The sequence below is a fragment of the Scyliorhinus torazame genome, chromosome 3, assembly GCF_047496885.1.
Source record: "Scyliorhinus torazame isolate Kashiwa2021f chromosome 3, sScyTor2.1, whole genome shotgun sequence".
In the NCBI taxonomy this organism is placed as follows: domain Eukaryota; kingdom Metazoa; phylum Chordata; class Chondrichthyes; order Carcharhiniformes; family Scyliorhinidae; genus Scyliorhinus; species Scyliorhinus torazame.
In genome coordinates, this window is record NC_092709.1 from 263,164,710 (window position 1) to 263,186,926 (window position 22,217).

At 50.2% G+C, this 22,217-nt stretch overlaps 1 protein-coding gene across 5 annotated transcripts in view; it reads left to right on the forward strand.

Moving 5' to 3' along the window:
- The window catches only part of ca9 (carbonic anhydrase IX), a 259,496-nt gene that overhangs the window by 70,016 nt on the left and 167,263 nt on the right, over nt 1-22,217 (forward strand). For all 5 annotated transcript variants that reach the window (XM_072497192.1, XM_072497193.1, XM_072497189.1 and 2 more), the window contains exons 2-4: nt 1,135-1,164; nt 9,838-10,005; nt 21,516-21,658. In XM_072497192.1, the coding sequence (XP_072353293.1) occupies nt 1,140-1,164; nt 9,838-10,005; nt 21,516-21,658 (336 nt within the window). In that variant the 5' untranslated portion in view covers nt 1,135-1,139. The remainder of the gene's footprint in view (nt 1-1,134; nt 1,165-9,837; nt 10,006-21,515; nt 21,659-22,217) is intronic.

Genomic DNA, 22,217 nt, shown 5'->3' on the forward strand with positions numbered 1-22,217 from the left:
CCACTGTCTGTGAGGAGTCTGCACGTTCTCCCTGTGTCAGCGTGGGTTTCCTCCGGGTGCTCCGGTTTCCTCCCACAGTCCAAAGACGTGCAGGTTAGGTGGATCGGCCATGATAAATTGCCCTTAGTAACCAAAAAGGTGAGGAAGAGTTATTGGGTTACGGGGACAGGGTGGAAGTGAGGGCTTAAGTGGGTCAGTGCAGACTCAATGGGCTGAATGGCCTCCTTCTGCACTATGTGTTCTATGTTCTGTGTAATATTGCTCCAACATTTTCACTCAATAGTGAACAAAATTATTGGGCAAAAATCCCGCAATACAATTGTATCACTAGAAATTGTACCACTAGTACATTTTATTGGACAAAAATCCCGCAGTACAATTGTACCACTAGAAATGCAGCAGAGCAGAACCTCTTCTTCCCATGACTTTTATTTAAAAAATAGAGTTTGAAGCCTGCGCCGGTAGTGGTGTAACAGATGAGGTATACTCCTGAGACACCAGTAATTCAGAGTAGCAGCTTCTAAGATTGACTGCTCTTTGCCTTCTGGATTTTATGTTCCAATGTAAATCCACATGGTAGCCAAGCCATCTTTCAGTAGCTGTATATCAGGATCTCTCATGGCAGAATTCGCTCATAGCCTCTGAGATACCTCAGAAACATCCTTAACATGGTGCTAACAGCAGAGGGACGGGGGGGTGGAAATGCTCGCCTTGTTGTGTCATCTGCTGAGTAGTGTAAAAGGAGAAGAAATCACTCAGTTATGAATTTGCCCCATTTTCTGACACTGCCATATTAGAATTACACCAAAAAGAGACCCAGTTTCTGTACTTATGATTATCAGTCTCAATTACACAAACTCAGTAGGGTTTTTTTTCATGCCCCAGATATTTATCACAAAGGAACGAAATGTAACAAAATGTTTAGGAGGGTTGAATTTGTCTTATAAATACAGACAAGAGTGATTCACTATGGGCTATTTGCACTATTTCCCGCTATCATCACAAAATACTTGTAGGTTTTTAAAAAATTAATGTTTGTAAACTACTCTTAAAACCCATTGTTATATTTCTCGGCAACAGCTGTTGACTTTTCCGTTATATTAATAATTCTTCTCTGCTTTCTTCCCCCCCCAGGTGACATGCTTGATCATTGGACTTATAAAGGTAATAACAGTTGTTTGAATACGCAACCTGATTCTCTGTTGATCTTAACAGTAACATCAAAGATTAATAATTAATGGACAACAGCTGCTTGCTTGGCATGAACTGACGCTGTCCCCATGATTAAACAGAGCAGCATCTGCTCAGAAAAGAGCTACGTTGGGATTTCCTGCTGGGACTTGTCTCCCAATTGACCCGCAGCGCCTTCAGTGGCTGATTGGCCAAAATCATGTTTGCATATCTTTCTGCCAAAGTTAAATTGACCAATGATGGTGGCCTGAGGAAATTCCCAGCATAGGCTCTATCATGCTAAGCCAGCTGTTGTGTCCCAAATGTTGTCTACTGTCATGGACAAGATAACTTTCCATTCCATCTCAACCATACTGGATGCTGGTGTCAAATATTATCCTTTACTGTGCAGAGAATCGCAGCCTTTAATTATGGGTGTATTCTATTTATTTTGTTGCTACAAAGCTTGCCCGTTCATGTTAAAATTATTTACACAGTTGATGGAGTAAAACAAGGGCTTTCTGTTCCCCTCCTTCTCAGACTTTGTGGAAGCCCTGGGCGGGATTCTCCGTTCTGACGGCAGAGTGTTGACGCCGTGGTAAAAACTGGAGAGTTTTACGACGGCGTCATCGGACCGCTAAGTGTAGCGATCCTCTGCCCTACAGGAGGCCAGCGCGGCACTGGAGCGACCCACGGCTCTCCAGCTGTCCATACCGGCGTCAAATGGGCGCCGTGGGTATGTGCGTGTGCGCTGTGACCGGCACGCATGCGCGGTATCTTCCTTCTCGGCGCTGGCCCCGACGCAACATGGCATAGGGCTACAGGGGCCGGCGTGGAGTAAAAGAGGCCCCGAAAAGGATAGGCCGGCCCGCCGATCGGCTGCCCCCAATCGTGGGCCAGGCCACGCTGAAGGCCCTCCCCCCAGGGTCGAACCCCCCCCCCACCGCCAACCAGGCCACCCCCGACAGGATGGACGCCGAGGTCCTGCCGGGAAAGACCTGGGGCTAAATTCTCCCCCAACGACGCGATGTCCGCCGACTGGCGCCAAAAACGGCGCCAATCTGACAGGCATCGCGCCGGCCCAAAGGTGCAGAATGCTCTGCATCTTTGGGGGCCGAGCCCTAACATTGAGGGGATAGGCCGACGCCGGAGGGATTTACGCCCCGCCAGCTGGCGGAAATGGCGTTTGTTGCCCCGACAGTTGGCGTGGAAATGCAGCGCATGCACGGGAGCGCCAGCGGCCGCCGACAGTTTCCCGCGCATGCGCAGTGGGGAGAGTCTCTTCCGCCTCCGCCATGGTGGAGGCCGTGGCGGAGGCGGAAGGGAAAAAGTGCCCCCACGGCACAGGCCCGCCCGCGGATCGGTGGGCCCCGATCGCGGGCCAGGCCACCGTGGGGGCACCCCCCGGGGTCAGATCGCCCCGCGCCCCCCCCCAGGACCCCGGAGCCCGCCCACGCCGCCTGGTCCCGCCGGTAAATACCAGCTTTGATTTACGCCGGCGGGACAGGCAATTTCTGGGCGGGACTTCGGCCCATTCGGGCTGGAGAATTGAGCAGGGGGTCCCGCCAACCGGCGCAGCCCGATTCCCGCCCCCGCCCAATCTCCGGTACCGGAGACTTCGGCGGGGGCGGGATTCACGGCGGCCAACAGGCATTCTCCAACCCGGCGGGGGATCGGAGAATGACGCCCCAGATGTGAACGGCGCCGGCGGGCTTTTTTGGGCTGTCACTCGGCCCATCCCGGGCGGAGAATCGCATAGAGCATCGGCGCCAATGGCGCCTATTCTCCGGTGACCGGCGAATCGGCGGACCAGCGTCGGGGCGGCATCCCGCGATTCGCGCCCGGCCTGGCGATTCTCAGAACCGGTGTGGGCTGAGAAAATCCTGCCCCCTATTTTCCCTAGTTCCAGCTTGGTTTTAATAAGACACAACGAGAAGAATCACTTGAGGCAACAAAACACTTTCCACTGTTAAACTACAGATACTTTGTTTCTTTTCTTGCTGAAAGGTTGGACCTATGATACAATCCCATGGGCGGGATTCTTCGACCCCCCGCCGGGTCGGAGAATCGCCGGGGGCTGGCGTGAATCCCGCCCCCGCCGGTTGCCGAATTCTCCGGCACCGGAGATTCGGCGGGGGCGGGAATTGCGCCGGTTGGCGGCCCCCCCCCGGCGATTCTCCGGCCCGGATGGGCCAAAGCCCCGCTGCTGGAATGCCTGTCCCACCGGTAAGAGAGGTGGTTTAATCCACGCCATATGGAGAATTTTGCCCCATATCTGTGACATGATCGCATACATTGGGCGAAATTCTCTGTAATCAGCGCGATGTCCGCTGACCGGCGCAAAAAACGGCGCAAATCAGTCCGGCCTCGCGCCGCCCCAAAGGTGCGGAATCCTCCGCATCTTGAGCGGCCGAGCCCTAACCTTGAGGGGCTAGGCCCGCGCCGGACTGATTTCCGCCCCGCCAGCTGGCGGGAAAGGCCTTTGGTGCCCCGCCAGCTGGCGCGGAAATGACATTGCCGGGCGGCGCATGCGCGGGAGCGTCAGCGGCCGCTCATGGCATCCCCGCGCATGCGCAGTGGAGGGGGTCTCTTCCGCCTCTGCCATGGTGGAGACCGTGGCGAAGGCACAAGGAAAAGAGTGCCCCCACGGCACAGGCCCGCCCGCGGATCGGTGGGCCCTGATCGCGGGCCAGGCCACCGTGGGGGCACCCCCCGGGGCCAGATTGCCCCGCGCCCCCCTCAGGACCCCGGAGCCGCCCGCGGCGCCTTGTCCCGCCGGTAAGAGAGGTGGTTTAATCCACGCCGGTGGGACAGGCATTCTAGCAGTGGGACTTCAGCCCATCTGGGCCGGAGAATCGCCGGGGGGGGTGGGCCCGCCAACCGGCGCAGCGCGATTCCAGGCCCCGACGAATCTCCGGTGCCGGAGAATTCAGCAACTGGCGGGGGCGGGATTCACGCCAGCCCCCGGCGATTCTCCGACCCGGCGGGGAGGGTCAATCTCGCCCATTGTGTAACGCACAAGCCGTCTGTCATACATGGAGCACAATTGAGTCACAAATAATAGCAAATTATTGCGGTTGCTGGAATCTGAAACAAAAATAAAAAATACGAGACAATCCCAGCAGGTCTTGACAGCATCTGTGGAGAGAGAAGTGAGCTAAGTTTTCGAGACTGGACGAACCTTTGTTGAAGTTGTCACAAATAAGGGGCGAGATTCTTCGACCCCCCGCCGGGTCGGAGAATCGCCGGGGTCTGGCGTGAATCCCGCCCCCGCCGGTTGCCGAATTCTCCGGCACCGGAGATTCGGCAGGGGAGGGAATCGCGCCGGTTGCCGGGCCCCCCCCCGGCGATTCTCTGGCCCGGATGAGCCGAAGTCCCGCTGCTGGAATGCCTGTCCCGCCGGCGTGGATTAAACCACCTCTCTTACCGGCGGGACAAGGCGGCGCGGGCGGGCTCCGGGGTCATGGTGGGGGCGCGGGGCGATCTGGCCCCGGGGGATGCCCCCACGGTGGCCTGGCCCGCGATCGGGGCCCACCGATCCACGGGCGGGCCTGTGCCGTGGGGGCACTCTTTTCCTTCCGCCTTCGCCGTGGTCTCCACCATGGCGGAGGCGGAAGAGACCCCCTCCACTGCGCATTCGCGGGGATGCCATGATCGGCCGCTAACGCTCCCGCGCATGCGCCGCCCGACAATGTCATTTCCACGCCAGCTGGCGGGGCACCAAAGGCCTTTCCCGCCAGCTGGCGGGACGGAAATCAGTCCAGCGCGGCTCAAGGTTAGGGCTCGGCCGCTCAAGATGCGGAGGATACCGCACCTTTAGGGCGGCGCAATGCCAGACTGAGTTGCGCCGTTTTTGGCGCCGGTCGGCGGGCATCGCGCCGATTACGGAGAATTTCGCCCAAGATGTGCATGCATCTCAAAGTTTAATTTCCAACAGGAAGAAGTGCAATAATTATGAGATTTTAAATATCATGCAAGAAATTGGTTGCTAATGAGCCATTCAGGATTTATAAGAGTGGTGATAAGGCATTATTTCTCCTTCTTTGTCTCCCCCGATCTCTTCTCTCCTTGCCCTCAGTCCATTGTTACAATCCGAATTGATGTTATAACTGGATGGGAAGATCCCAGAAAGGAACACTGGCTCAAAAGACCATAACATTAACTTTTTTAAATAAAACATGGAGGACAGAGTCAGAGAACCGCTAATTAGATTTAACAATAAAGAAAAAAAGAATGCTTAAACTTGAAAAAATCAGATTATAATACAATTACTCCTGTACTCTCCTTTTAGTTTAACAATTACACACAGGTTTTAGGATTGCCATGGATTACAACATACATCTTAAGATACAGTGGTCTCTTCATTGAGAATTTGGTGGCAGTTTTGCCAACACTTCGGGTTGGGGGCAGGGTCAAGGGAAATGCCGATTCGGGTGAACCACAGATTTGAGCCAGGGAAGTGGGATGGAAATTTTCAGAAATGGGAGGAGAAGGGGATTAGGACACTGAAAGATTTGTTTCTTAGGATCGGTTTTCAGGATTGAAGCAAAGTTGGAAGCGAAGTATGGGCTGGAGCAGGGGGAAATGTTTAGATACATGCAGGTTCGAGATTTTGCCAGAAAGGAGTTACCGAGCTTCCCGGAGGAGCCAGCCTCCACATTGCTGGAGGAAGTGCTGACGACAGGGGGATTGGAGAAGGGGGTAATGTCGGCGGTTTACGGAGCTATTTTGGAGGAGGGGAAGGCACCACTGGAAGGGATCAAGGCAAAGTGGAAGGCAGAGTTGGGAGAGGATATGGAGGAGGGGTTCTGGTGTGAGGTGCTCCGGAGAGTGAATGCCTCCACCTCGTGCGCGAGGTTGGGGCTGATACAGCTGAAGGTGGTATACAGAGCACACCACACGAGGGTGAGGATGAGCCGATTCTTTGAAGGAGTAGAAGCACGTTCATATGTTTTGGTCCTGTCCAAAGCTAGAGGATTACTGGAAGGTAATGGTTTTTAAGGTAATCTCTAAAGTGGTGCATGTGAAACGTGACCCGGGCCCTCGGGAGGCCATGTTCGGGGTGTCGAACCAGCCGGGTTGGAAACGGATGTTGTAGCCTTCATCTCGTTGATCGCCCGAAGGCGGATCCTGCTAGGGTGGAGACCTACCACTCCACCCTGTGCCCTGGCATGGCGGGAGGGACTTGTTGGAATTCTTGACTCTTGAGAAGGTTAAGTTTGAACTGAGGGGAAGGATGGAGGGGTTCTACAATTCATGGGTATTATTCATTATGCACTTTCAAGAACTGGATAACATCGAACATTAGTTGGGGAGGGGGGATGGGAGGGTTGGGGAGGGGGGCTGTGTGTATTAAGGGTGACTATGGGTGATTCCTGATTCCTTTTTGTCATTTGTTTATGTGAACATGCGGGCTAATATTTGGGGTTTGGTGGGAGGATGGGATCGTTGTTATTGATATGGGGATTGACATATTTGTTAATGATTATTGCTTATTGTTGGTGGGTGTAAATTTGGGAGAAAATGTGAAAAAGGGGAAGAATAAAAATATTTTTAAAATAGAAGGTACAATGGTCTCATTAACACACAAAATCCCTTTTAAGCACACAAGATGATTGTGGGCAAATACACTCTCCACTCTGAACCCAAAGTGAAAGATTGTGGATGTCTCCACAGAATCCTCCCAGATGACAGTCACGTGAGAATTTCCAAACTCCACGCCCAGAAACACGCTTTAAAATCTTCCCTCATAATTATGCTTTCACTTAATGGTTTGCATTCTGAGATCTAGACTGGGTTTTCCAAATGGCACTTTAAAACAAAGCTTTTGCTCTACTTTAAACAGCAAATCCAAACCAGGATTTTACACCAGCGCATTTAGGATTTCTTTGTCTTGAATGTTTCTACACAAGCTCCGAGATCCAGCCACTGATTTCCAAAGTTATTTCAGCTCATCTTCCACAGGCTGTAGTAAAATCTCATTTACCTGAAAATCACGTCAGATATCTTTTCGGCACCTCAGCCTTCTTCTCAGCTTTGTCTGTCTTTATTGAACAGTGCTCTGTTCTAGTTTCTTTAACCTCCGATGTCTTGAAAACTTATCCTTATTTCCTTAACTAACTGCTCTTCAGAACTCTGCATTTGTTTTCTTAACCATTTCTCAATAGTATGGCTTTTTTTCTAGCAAAGCTAAGAGAGCTGTTCCCTCTAAAACCTTCCAAACCAACTGCTTCTAGCAGAGCTGTGAGAACTAAGGTAGCTGACTCAGCTGACTGAGTGAGACACAGCTCGAGTGATTGTGGGTATCAGGAATTTGGAGCACAGTGGGAATTCAGTGCAGAGTGGTAAGTGGTGCTTTTTGGATTTTTTTCTTTGCTTTATAATTTTTTTAACCTACAGAGAGTGGTCTTGCCCTGCTGCAGCAGTAGTGGCTACAAGGGAGAGAGCTGATTGACAGGTAATGTGTAAGGTTGGGTATCGCTAATAGTTTTGTAATAACCTGTACATGACAAATCCAATTGAGGATATTTGTTTCCCTGTGCGCATTGGGAATGTAAGCTCCAGCTTACTAGCACTGGCATAAAAGGTCAGCCAGTGTGAGGCTGACTAGAAAGGAGAGAGGACCCGGTAAGCTGTAGCCGGGCTTCATGTCTATAATGTTGTGTTATTAAATGTCTCTAGAACTCGCCTTGGAGTCTCCATGGCCGGGATTCTCCGAAGTCCCGGCCAAGTGTTGACGCCAGCGCCAAAACCGGCGCAAGCGACTCCAGCGTCAACGGGCCTCCAGGCCCAGGCGTTCACCCCTTCCTCGGGGGCTAGTATGGCACCGGAGTGCTGTCCGCTGCTCCGGCGTTCAAAGCCAGTGCGCCATGACCGGCGCGGTTCCTCGCAAGCGCGCCACGGCCGGGGAGGGTCCGCGCATGCACGCCATGGCCAGCGTGGTACGCGCATGCGCGCAGGTTGCAGTCTCCGCATTGGCCTCCGGGCAATATGGCAGAGCCCGACAGGGGCCCGGCACGGAGGAGCATAGCCCCCCCCCCCCCCCCAGAATTAGCCCGCCCGCCAATCGGTAGGCCCCGATCACGGGCCTGGCCACCGTGGAGGCCCCCTCCGGAGTCGGATCCCCCCCCCCCCAACCAGGACGCCAGATCTCCAAGGTCCCGCCAGGTAGGACCATACGTAACCCACGCCGGCTGGACTTGGATGAACTCGGCGGGCACTCGGCCCGTCGAGGTGCGGAGAAACGCCGTGGGGGGGGGGCGCTTTCAACGGCTCCCGACCAGCGCGGTGGCGACCCCGTGGGCCGATTGAAGAATGAATTAAATGAAAATCGCATATTGTCACAAGTAAGCTTCAAATGAAGTTACTATGAAAAGCCCCTAGTCGCCACATTCCGGCGCCTGTTTGGGGAGGCTGGTACGGGAATTGAACCGTGCTGCTGGCCTGCCTTGGCCTGCTTTAAAAGCCAGCTCTTTAGCCCTGTGCTAAACCGATTCTCCGATCGCCGGAGAATCGGCGACCTGGCGTCAGAGCGGCGTGGCGCAATTCTCGCGCCCCCCCCCCCCCCCCCCCGGCGATTCTCCAACCCGGCGCGGGATCGGAGAATCCCTGCCCATGCCTTTATCAAAAGTTTGTAATGTCTTTTTGTGGTTTGTAGCTTGTAAGGGCCATATTTTGTCGTAATGAGGACCAGGAAACAAGGGATCTGGAGTAATTGATATTATCTGACATTAAGAATCTTCCAAAGGTTTAATTTAAGGGTGTGAGTCATGGTAGGAGATTGCTCCACTGTTTTCCAAGCGCTCTGTTATAAAATCTTTTATAACGGTCTCTAGAATGTCCCCACTTTCAACATCAGGCTGGCGTATCGATAATTTTCTGTTTTATCCTTACCTCCTTTTTTAAATAGTGGAGTTACATTAGCTTGGAACTGAAAGGACATGGGGGGGAAAGCGGGTGCAGGTTATTGAGTTAGATGATCAGCCATGGTCTTATTGAATGGTGGAACAGGTCGGAAGGGCTGAATGGCCTATTCCTGTTCCTATTTTCTATGTTTCTCTCTCACTGCCTAGCTACAACTGCAATCATATTAGCTGCACTAAAACTTAAAACTTGGCCAGTGCCAGGGGCTAGATCCAGGAGCCAGTGCTAGAGGGCAGTGTGAAGGTGCTTGGGGCAGCATCAAGGTGCTGGGGACAGTGCCAGGGGACAGTGCCAGAAGGCAGTGTCCAGGGTAATACCTGGGCATGTCTTTCTCACCCTAGGGGCTGTGCTCACCTGTATATCCCCCAACAGGTTCCCTTCCCCAGGTTCCCATTTTCAAAAATCTGTTGCAAACCTCGCCAATGTGACGTCACACCAACAAGGTGGGAGATCCCAATGAGGGGGGATGATACAGCAGGAAAGCCCTATAATATATGTTAATGTATTTAAATGAGGTTCCCAGCTTCCTGGAGGGGATCTTCATTATGTCAATGGTGGGGGGAGTTAATCACATCCCGAGATCTTGCTGACAAAGTACTCCATTTTGGCCTCTCACGGGGTTTTGCGCACCTCCCGGTCATTATGTATAAATGCCTATAAAATCCCGATAATAACAACAATACATATCCAGTATATCCAGTGACTTATGCTTGGTTTGGTATCTTGTGCTTCATTTTCCTTCAGATCAAAACTGGAATGAAAGCTACGTGCTTTGTGATAAGAATTCACAGTCTCCTATCAATATCGACACTGGTAAAACCATATTCAACAAAAACCTTCCTCCAATCACTCTTGAAGGGTACAACCTACCAGAAACAGAACAACTTGCGTTATCTAATAATGGGCACACAGGTAGGTGTGAAATCATGATTTACCTCTTTGCATATTAGTTTCATTCATCATAAGAACATAAGAAATATGATATGGCCCCTCGAGTATGCTCCACTATTCAATAGGATCATCAACGCCAATTTTCTGCCCTATTTCCACATACTTTGATTCCAAGTGTCCAAAAAGACCATTCAACTCAGTCTTGAATGTACTCAGCGACTTAGCGTCGATAAGTCTCTGGGATATAGAAGTCCAAAGAGTCAAGACCCTTTGAGTGATGAAATGTCTCCTCATCTCCGCCCTAAATGGTTAATTCCCTATCCTGAGACTCTTGGTCCCTTGGCTCTCCAGCCAAGGTAAACAACCCCTCACCAGTCATCCTGTCAAGCCCACTAAGAATTTTATAAATTTTAACACCATTCTTCTCAATTCCTGAGCACATAAGCCTATTCTACTCAAACGTTTCTCATGGGACAACCTTTTGATCACAGGAATCATCTTTGACATCAGGGAGGTTAATATATCTGTGAAGCTCAGTTATATTCCTCATGCTTCATATTGAAGTAGCATGATGGGGTCTTGGGAAATGTCCATGGATTTAACCACCCAGATCTCACATGTCTATCCACCTGTGCTTATTGAGATTATAATAAAAAGTGGTGGCAGGCAAGTTTGTCTTCCACCCACTCTGACAATCCATTGCTGCCTTTGTAACAATATGACCTCTAACTTATGAGCAACACCACACACTTTCAAGTTTTGCCCAACATGGGCAGCACGGTGGCACAGTGGTTAGCACTGCTGCCTCATGGCGCCAAAGTCCCAGGTTCGATCCCGGCCCTGGGTCACTGTCCATGTGGAGTTTGCACATTCTCCCCATGTCTGCATGGGTTTCACCCCCACAACCCAAACAGATGTCCGGGGTAGGTGAATTGGCCACACTAAAATTGCCCCTTAATTGGAAAAAAAGAATTGGGTAGTCTGAATTTACTTTTTTTAAAGTTTTGCCCAACATATTTTTGGTGTCACTTCCTGTGTCGTTCTTTCGAGTGGGACATATTTATGTATATGCAAATTGATGTAACATATTTCCATTGCTAGATTCGAGCTTGATATTCATAAAGGAAAAACAAATCTAACTGGAAATGTGCGGAGCATTCAAATCAACACATAGAAAGCAAGCATTATATAATGGCTGAATTTTCTCATTTTTTGTCGAAGTGTCAAAGTAAAAGGAAATTTGCCATGGTCCCAGATGACTAAAGGATGCTTTCCTCTTTGACGGGGAGAGCTGACTGTCGGTGAGTTAATCTGAGAATCACCACTCCTCAGACGAGGCACAAACCAGCTGTTTGTGAGGCCATGACACATCTTACAAGAAGATGGCTGTTTCTTTAAAACAGATTTCACAACTTATAAGAGCAGAAGAAATAGAACTTAAGTTGAATTTAAGCATTTGTTCAGCAAAAATCTAACGGAGCAATGCGCTCTCTTCAATTATTAATGCATCATTCTTCTCTTACTGCAGAAAAATTCAACCAACGTTACTCAATATTTGTTTCATTGTTCAATGCTTAACATCAATATATTTATTGCTTACATGTGTCTTAATTTCGAATTGAATAACACTGAAATATACACCATTGAATTCCAAATGGGTAGCACGGTGGTTAGCACTGTTGCTTCTCGGCTCCAAGGTCCCAGGTTCGATTCCGGCTTGGGTCACTGCCTGTGCGGAGTCTGCACGTTCTCCCCGTGCCTGCGTGGGTTTCCTCCGGGTGCTCGGGTTTCTTCCCACAGGTCCCGAAAGACGTGCTTGTTAGGTAATTTGGACATTCTGAATTCTCCCTCTGTGTACCCGAACAGGCGCCAGAATGTGGCGATTATGCAATTCACAATAACTTCATTGCAGTGTTAATGTAAGCCTACTTGTGACAATAAAGATTATAACATAACGGGAAATCAGGATTAATTTTCCACGCCATTTTCGGGTGCGCACCAACACACAGCTCCCCCAATTCTAGCAGCACCAAAGGCACCTATGACTCACCACAGCCTCTTCTCCTCGGATACCAGACCCATATAGGAGCCAAGCATGGATTACTCATACCCACCATTGCAGGAATATAGAAAATACGTGAAAAGTCCAATTCTAAGGGGAGCTACACATATACACCCACAACACAACTTAACCCCAAACTAAGACCCAGTGCAGAACCAACCTTATTCCATACTAATATGTAGAGGACCAGCAACAACATGTTCGGATTATGATCAAACCTTCAGAGCCTCCCAAGAAAGGAAGAAAAAAGAAAAGGAAAAGCTAGAACTACCTCACAGGATAACAAGGGATCAGGACCCAACCCAGGCTCCGTATTCCCCTGGCGCACACCGAGCACCCACCAATGGAGAAGAGAACAGGCCACTCAATTAAACATGAAGGTGTCTAACCCATCCAGGGGAACAACAGGATAATGACCAAGCATAGAACTCAGCTCTTCCCCTGGCCCCCGTGCACCGAAGAAGCAACACCCAACCCCCCATGATGCGCCCAACAAGCACCCTCGAGATGGTACACCCCAAGCCCCCAGAGGCACAGGATACTAACCACAGTGCCGGACTTGGCCTAGCCCAGCTCATCCTGACACACAGGAAACTTTAGCCCCGGGGTCTCCACCACACCTGGAAACCTACACCCCATCCAAACCCATATCTCTACCACCCCCATCCGGGGCAGTGCACTGCCCGCACTAAGAGGATACTCCAGCCCCAGCCAGGGAGGTTGAGGGAGTGCGGGTGGGGGGGACACAAACCCGAGAAGAAGGACCATCAAGATTCCCAATAATTGGATGCTCTGGGAGATTTCGCCAATTCCTTGCTTCCCGGTACAACCAGGAACCACCCCCCGACCAACGGACCAGACCAGGATTAGAAACAACACTCTGCTCACCGGGTTGGAGAGAGAAAGAAAGAAGGCCCCCGGAGGAGAGACGCCCGAACTGACACAAGTGACCGCCATTAGAGGAAGGATACCAAGAGCAATCCCTCTCCTCAACAACCTAACAACAACTACGCAATCTAACCTCAGCATGCACCATTATTAAATCGTTTTCTTCAAAAGATGTTCACGGAGAGACCCAAGTGAAATAAATTTCAACCTTAGGATTCAGAAGGAACCCATTCCTCCCTAGCATACAAAATCTGCCTAGACCGTCGAAGAATAAAGGCATGGATTCTTAAATTCAAGTAATAAAAGGAAAGAAAATCACCCCCCCCAAAAAAACGATATGTATTAGCTCTAACTGGGGGGCTATCCTGAATTTCAGCGAGGACTAAACTAACCATACCAACCCCAACCACCCACCATTCACCCCACTCTGGTTCCATTCATCTTCTTTGTAAACGAGACAGAGAGCGGTTAAAAAAACACACTCCTCTCCCACAACCACAAGGACTATAAGATGTAATACCAAAAAGGAGTAAAACTGTTCACAGATCACACTTCACATAATCACATAATATGATCTAGCTAGAACAGGATAATCGAGCCCTCACACTCACATCTCACACTCATTTGCAGGGAAAGAAACTACAATAAATAATCTACAGCATAATCACATGGGAGTAATGTCCAGGATTAGAGAAGAATTGCTGGATACAACACCATCCATATTGCACAAGAAGATAAAAGGTAAGCCAGGATCAGCCAGCATTCTTCAGGATCTCTCTAGGATTCCAATGATCGAAGCACAAAACGCCATCACTTCCACCATGCTGTCTCTCCAATACTCAGGCAGTCCACTGTCTAGGCACCAGCCAGAGGGAATGACTTGACTGGCTCAACCTCCTTCAACCCCTTATGACCAGCATCGAGAACAGGATAATATAAGACCCGTGATTGGTGGGCCCAAAAGACCCCTGGCCTCCAAGATCAGATTTGCTGTGCTCCATTGAATCTGATGCATCCCAGCCTCTGAATGACGATTAGCAAAACATGGCAGCCAACTTTCAAACTCAGTTGGGAACTCGCCTCCCACCTCTCTCACCAGGGCCTGAGCCCACAAACTCACTTGCCCAGCCCCCACCTCTCGGATCCGTCAGGATAAACGGCACACCGTGCAGTAGGATCTCAAGGAAGGCCTTCACCGGGGAAAGTGCTCTCTCAAGTGCAAGAACTCTCTTGTGTTCCTCGACTGTTCTCCCTAAGATATCCCGCAATTCTTCAAAGTGATCTCTGGAGAACTACATCACAGAGTCGAGATCTTCAACCAAGACAACATTTTCAATGGCAGCGATTATCTAGATGCACACAGCACCACCGAAAGGGCCCGCTCGGCAGCAACTACACCACTGCAAGTTGGGCCCCACCCCAGCCCACTCAGACCACCATGCACAAACAAGGATTTTTACGATTCATCTCAGCTCTTCCTCACAAAATACCAATCAGGAACCTCCAGAGACATAGCAAAAGCAAAGAGAAAGCAAGGGTGCTAGATGGCACTGCCAGGGTACCAGGCTGGCAGTGCCAGGGTGCTCAGATGTAGCCTGAGTGCCAGGGTGCCACCCTGCCCAGAGTCCGACCACCCGGGGCCTCTGATAGCCTGGGAGACCCCCCAGTTGCAGTTACACCTGGTCCATGTTTATCGGGACCAGTACTAAAAGGCGCCGTGGCAAGGTCTCAGAGGTGTGGCCATTCATTCCCGGGCTTTGGGAGAATCCGGCACCAACATGTTGAAGTGAGCCAAACTGCTCACTTGAATATGTAAATCTGGATAATTTCCAGCGAGATCTCGTTGGATCTCACGAGGCGCCCCGAGGATGCCTCTCGCGAGATTTAACGGCCTGGGTGCTGCGAGACCTTTCGATCGGGCCCACTGTTTTATTCAAATTACTTGGTGGAGCTGGCATTGCACATTCATAACATCTAGGTAATTAAATGTAAGGGAATGCTTCATTAGCAAATATACAATAATAATAATTTCTATTAGTGTCACAAGTAGGCTTACATTAACATTGCAATGAAGTTACTGTGAAAAGCCCCTAGTCGCCACATTCTGGCACCTGTTCAGGTACACAGAGGGAGAATTCAGAATATCCAATTTACCTAACAAGCACATCTTTCGGGACTTGTGGGAAGAAACCGGAGCACCCACACTGGGGAGAACGTGCAGACTCAGCACAGACAGTGACCCAAGCCGGGAATCGAACCTGGGTTCCTGGCTCTGTGAAACAACAGTGCTAACCACTGTGCTACCATGTTGCCCCTAAAAGAGCTGCATTGTCCGGAAATTGAACCCGGGCCTCCCTCGTGGCATGAAAGAATTCTACCACTGAAACACCAAGGCTAACCAAGAGGAGCAATTCTGCCTTTATTCTATCTTGGAGGGAGATTCAAAATGGAATTTCTGAATTTAAGTATATTACTTGAGCAGAATATTTTAGTACAGTTCCACAGGTATTTGGTTAAAAAACAAGTAATATTCAAATTTGTTATGTTTTTTCTTCACATGAATATATGAACAGAAGAATGCATTCATACCACCATCGCCTTCAGCGGCTCATTCATCCGCGGCTTCCTTGTAAGCGCTCTGTGTGCCCTATCCACCTCCAAAGTTCGAGTAAACGCACCTTCCCCCAGCAGCTTCTCGTACATACGTGCCACATATGCCTGTGCGTCCGATCCCGCCATGCCTTCAACGATCCTCAAATTCTGCCTGCGCGACTTGTTCTCCAGATCCTCCACCTTCTCCTGCAGCCTTTTCTGGTGTTCCCTCACCAGCCATTTCTGCCGCCATCGCGGTTAGCAACCGCCTCAGCGACTGCCTCTTCCACCTTCTCGATCGCCTGGCCCTGGGCTTCCAATCTTTACTCCACCCGGTCAATCCCGTTCTCAATCGGGTCCAGGTACTCTTGTGTTTGCTTAGCAAAGCTCTCCTGAAGGAATTCCACCAGCTGCTCTGCTGACCACTGGGCCGGCAATCCCAGTCCCTGAGCCTCTGCCATGTTTTCCGGTGCTGCAGACTCCACTCCCTTCTTTGCCCAACGATCTCACCTTTGCAGACCACCTCTGGTCCACAAATCCATAAACCGGTGGGGGATTCTTCTCCTCTACCTCACCAGTCTCCAATTTTACTGATCAAATCCCCCATAAGTCAGGGAAAAAGGTCCCAAAGATCCACCACGAGTGGGAGCTACTAAATAAGCAACCTCTCACTCCATGGCCACCACCGGAAGTCTTCATATATATATATATGTTAACTACATTCTTAGAATAAACCTCTTTTTGATTGAAGTGTCTAGGAAGTCTGATGAATTGCACCTGCAGTGAATGCTTTTGTGCTCATCTTATTCAAATTCAGCATAAAGGTTGTAGGTCAGGTGAACTTCATAATATACTTTGGAGTTTCTAAGCCCTGGCCCATAACAAGTATTAATTTACACCTAGAACTACGTTCCACGCATTTTGTTCGCCTTAGCGTTATAAGGTGTTTTGGGAGAGGGTAGTGATTATGTTATAAGAAATAAACAACACAATTGCTGTGTTGGGATGAGAGATATTTCACTGAGTTCAGAAAGTATTTTGAACCATTATCAAATTTTTACAAAGAGGTTATAGCACAAAAACAGGTTATTTTCGCGCGAATGGTCTATGATCGTTTAGCTCAGTTGGCTGGACAGCTGGTTTGTGATGCAGAGTGAGGCCAACAGCGTGGGTTCAATCCCTGTACCTGCTGAGGTTATTCATGATGGCCCGTCTTGTCAACCTTGCCCTGCAGACCCACAGCAACGTAGTTGACTCTTAACTGTCCCCTGAAATGGACGACTGAGACACTCAGTTCAAGGGCAATTAGGTGCCTAAGGTGTGGTGATCCCCAGGTTCAATCACCACCAGTCAGCTCCCCCTCAAAGGGGAAAGCAGCCTGTGGTCATTTGGGACTATGGCGATTTTATTTACTGAGTAGCCTCCTTACATTTTTAAAGGTGTCAGAGATTTTATAATACTATACACAACTTTATATGCAGTGAATCCATTAAACGCACAAATCAAAAAAAAAATTCCTTCAAAATTTAATGTGATATACATTAGTATTAAGTGCTATACATCAATACTTTATAAAAATGTTAATTTATGGTTGGCCTCTTGTGGCATTGCTCACAGGAATTAAAGACCAAATGTAGTCTTTAGATGGAGCAGATATGAAGGGGATAATTAAACCAGGGAATGCCATTGTCCCCATTTAAAATTCACTCCCCATCTTGTACAATACTTTGGTTTTATACAATCATTTATAGCAAAATTGCAAAATTAACGACAGAGAACTAGATTTGATGGAACAGAGGATGCTAGGGGGCTGAGAGACATAAAACTGAGCGGTGATGGCACCATCAATGATAAGAGGGTGTATCACAGTGTGACACTGATGCGCAATCAATTACTCTCAAGACAAAGTGATTCATAACTGAAGGCTTTAATCTGTTAGAACTCTTCCCCAGCAGCTTCAATACAGAAAGTAAATGCTGCTGGGACGGCACCGGTTCTTATACTCCGCCTCTCAGGGCGGAGCTATGTACATCAGCCAATGGTAGACTCTTGGGTCGAACCAATGGTCATCCACCTCTCAGGTACTGCAATACCTGGTATTACCACATTCACCCCCTGTTAAAAAAGAGCCCGGCGGGGTGATGGCCAGCGTTAATAGTCGCCTTTCGCATGGTATGACCAGGTATGGAGCTACCGTGATGTCGAGGGTAATAACAAAGTGTTCATAGTGCAGCAATCAGTCGATCGGGTGGCCTGTCATCCTTCTGGAGCGTCTGGGCTTCGGCGGTGATCCTGATGGGGGTCCTGGCGATTGCGACTCCGGGAGCGTGATGTCGTCCTCCCAGGCAGCTTCGTCACCTCTAGGCGGCGCTGTTGGGGCAAAAGGTGGACAGGGGGGGAAGGCGCCTGTAGGGGGCGTTGGTGTGTGTTCGGGCCTAGGCAGGAGCACTGACCCTCCAGTTAGGTGCTGTGGGGAGGGTGGGGGTGGGGGCAATGGTGCGGGTGCGCATGGGGTCCCGGCGGGTGCTAGGTCCCGAAGGGAGACCGTGTCTTGGCGGCCATCAGGGAATACTATGTAGGCGTACTGGGGGTTGGCGTGCAGCAGGTGGACCCTCTCAACCAATGGGTCTGACTTGTGCGCCCTCACATGTTTCCGAAGCAGGATGGGTCCGGGTGTCGCTAGCCAGGTTGAGAGCGAGGTCCCGGAGGAGGACTTCCGGGAGAAAACAAGGAGACGTTCGTGAGGTGTCTGGTTCGTGGTTGTACAGAGCAGTGACCGGATGGAGTGGAGGTCCACCGGGAGGACTTCTTGCCACCGGGAGACGGGGAGGTTCCTGGACTGTAGGGCCAGCAGGACGGTCTTCCAGACCGTTCCGTTCTCCCTCTCTACCTACCCATTTCCCCGGGGGTTGTAACTTGTCGCCCTGCTCGAGGCGATGCCCTTGCTGAGCAGGAATTGACGCAGTTCATCACTCATAAAGGAGGACCCCATATCACTGTGAATGTATGTGGGGAAACCGAACAGTGTAAAGATACCCTGAAGGGCCTTGATGACGGTGGTTGTGGTCATGTCTGGGCAGGGGATGGCGAATGGGAACCGGGAGTACTCGTCAATCACGTTCAGGAAGTACGTGTTGCGGTCGGTGGAGGGGAGGGGGCCTTTGAAATCCATGCTGAGGCATTCAAAGGGACGGGAAGCCTTTATCAGATGCACCCTCTCTGGCCGGTAGAAGTGCGGTTTGCACTCCGCGCAGATTTGGCAGTCCCTGGTGACGGTCCTGACCTCCTCGATGGAGTAGGGCAGGTTGCGGGTCTTGATAAAATGAAAAAAACGAGTGACCCCCGGGTGATGGAGGTCCTCGTGGAGGGATCGGAGGCGGTCCACTTGTGCGGTGGCACATGTGCCGCGGGACTGGGCATCAGTAGGCTCGTTCAGCTTCCCCGGACGGTACAAGATCTCATAATTGTAGGTGGAGAGTTTTATCCTCCACCGCAAGATCTTGTCGTTCTTAATCTTGCCCCGCTGTGCATTATCGAGCATGGAGGCAACCGACCGTTGGTCCATGAGGAGAGTGAATCTCCTGCCGGCCAGGTAATGCCTCCAGTGTCGCACAGCTTCTACTATGACCTGGGCCTCCTTTTCGACCGAGGAGTGGCGGATTTCGGAAGCATGGAGAGTACGGGAGAAGAAAGCCACAGGCCTGCCCGTTTGGTTGAGGGTGGCCGCCAGAGATACGTCGGACGCATCGCTCTCGACCTGGAAGGGGAGGGACTCATCGATGGCGCGCATCGTGGCTTTTTCAATGTCTGCTTTGATGCGGCTGAAGGCCTGGCGGGCCTCCGTCGACAGGGGGAAGGTAGTGGAATGGATCAGGGGTCGGGCTTTGTCTGCGTAATTGGGGACCCACTGGGCATAATAGCTGAAGAACCCGAGGCAGCACTTTAGGGCCTTGGGGCAGTGAGGGAGGGGGAACTCCATGAGGGGGCGCATGCGCTCAGGGTCGGGGCCTAAGAGAGGTGGTTTGATTCTTGCCGGCGGGACAGGCATTCCAGCAGCGGGACTTCGACCCATCCGGCACCGGATATTCGTCGGGGGAGGGAATCGCGCCGCGCCCGTTGGCGATTCTCCCCCCCCCCCCGGCGATTCTCCGGCCCGGATGGGTCGAAGTCCCGCTGCTGGAATGCCTGTCCCGCCGGCGAGAATCAAACCACCTCCCTTACCGGCGGGACAAGGCGGCGCGGGCAGGCTCCGGGGTCCTAGGGGGGGCGCGGGCCGATCTGGCCCCGGGGGGTGCCCCCACAGTGGCCTGGCCCGCGATCGTGGCCCACCGATCCGCGGACGGGCCTGTGCCATGGGGGCACTCTTTTCCTTCCGCCTCCGCCATGGTCTCCACCATGGCGGAGGCGGAAGAGACCCCCTCCACTGCGCATGCGCGGGGATGCCGTGAGCGGCCACCAATGCTCCCGCACATGCGCCGCCCGGCAAAGTCAGTTTTGCGCCAGCTGGCGGGGCACCAAAGGCCTTTCCCACCAGCTGGGGGGGCAGAAATGAGTCCGGCGCAGGTCTAGCCCCTCAAGGTGAGGGCTTGGCCCCTCAAGATGCGGAGACATCCGCACCTTTGGGGCGGCGCGATGCCAGACTGATTCGCGCCATTTTTGGCGCCAGTCGGCGGACATCGCGCCGATTGCGGAGAATCTCGCCCAGTGTTTCTGGTGAGAAGCACTGCACTAAGGTTTTGCTGCTCCTGACCACCCCCATAGGAGAGTCTGGGTAATCACTTGAACAGAAACCTCATCCACAAACATCACCTTTACGAACAATATAAACCAAGTGGGCAGCATGGTAACACACGTGGCTAGCACTGAGGCTTCACAGCACCAGGGTCCCAGGTTCGATTCCCTGTTGGGTCACTGTCTGTGCGGAGTCTGTACGTTTCCCCGTGTCTGCGTGGGTTTCCTCCGGGTGCTCCGGATTCCTCCCACAGTCCAAAGACATGCAGGTTAGTTGGATTGGTCATGCTTAGTGTCCAAAAAGGTTAGGAGGGGTTATTGGGTTATGGGGACAGGGTGGAAGTGAGGGCTTAAATGGGTCGGTGCAGACTCGATGGGCCAAATGGCCTCCTTCTGCACTGTATGTTCTATGTTCATGTTCTATTAAGTGAGCTGTTCGGGGTATTTGCTCAGGGTATGGACTTCTATTCACAACTAAGTATTACAAGTAGTAATCATTAGCTAAAGGTATCAAAGGCTTTGGGGCATAGGTAAATTAAATTCAAGTACAGCTAGCCATCATCTAACTGATTGGTGGGTGGAAGAGGCTCAAGAGGTTGAATGACCTACTTCCTATCCTGGAACTGTGAAGCAACAGTGCTACTCACTTGTGCTACTGTGATGGTTTCATTTTTCACCTTTTCACTTGCCATTCTTAACATTTGACAATAAATATGCATACATTTTAAAACATCAAAACAGGCAAACATTACATTAAAACAGTCCATTTTAGTTCTTTGTCTTCCACCATCAAACCTGCTTCTCTTCATCACATTCATGACAAAGCATTGGCTATCACTTTTTCTCATCCTGCCACATGAATAAGTTTTAAATAAATGACCGTAATAATAATCTCCATCGAAACAGTCTTGAATTTCTCCTAAAACATCAATTGATTATGATCAGTAGATATAATTGCTTCAGACGAATTATTGGTCACATAAAGTTAAAATGTTGCAAAGCCGGGACCGAGCTCAAAGTCTCCTTTTCAATTGTTCCTCTGGTGATCATTTAAATTTTTGGAAAAATACCCAATTGGCCGCTCTATTCCCTCGTCGTCTTTTTGCATGATAAGAAACTAAACCTTTTTTACAGGGACACTCACATGACATACTGCTTCATAATGTTTTTGGAAAGTGTAATGGAGCAGTCACATATAGTTCCTTCCAGTTTAATAGCAAAGGGTGATAACAGTGTTATGCTCTTGTTTTTCCCCAAGTGGTACTTTCACTCCCAGACTCAATGACTATAAGCCATGGTTTCACGCAGAAGTACTTAGCATCTCAGCTGCATTTTCATTGGGGATCAGAAACCACACCAGGATCAGAACATCAAGTGGATGATATCCAGTATGCTGCTGAGGTAATGCTATGAGCCTTTGTTTAGTCACTAATTTTTGTACAGTAAATATTTTGTTCATTATTGAAGGGAAAACTAATTTTGCATTGGATTCATTTTTAACAAAAGTAATATAAGAAAAGATTATCTATAACTGAAATCATTATCCAGTGAACAAATTTTTTTCTGCTGAATGCAATCTAAGTTCTATGTACTGATATAAGTATAATTGTACTGAGCAGCTTGCCATTTTATTGAAGCTGAACAGAATGTTAAAAGGAGCTCTGATGGAGATTGGTAAGGTAGTTTCTGAAATTAGATATTATTCTGAGTATGATGCTAGTATATTCATTAAACATTCTTTATTCTTTCATGGGATGTGGGCATCGCTGGCAAGGTCGGCATTTGTTGGCCATCCCTAATTGCCCTTGAACTGAGTGTCTCAATTGGCTATTTCAGAGGGTAGTTTGGAGTCTACCACATTGCAAAGGATCTGCAGTCACAGGTTGGCCAGACCAGGAAAGGATGGCAGATTTAATAGAATAATTTAATAAGAACATAACCTCCCTGTTCTTATAATCCA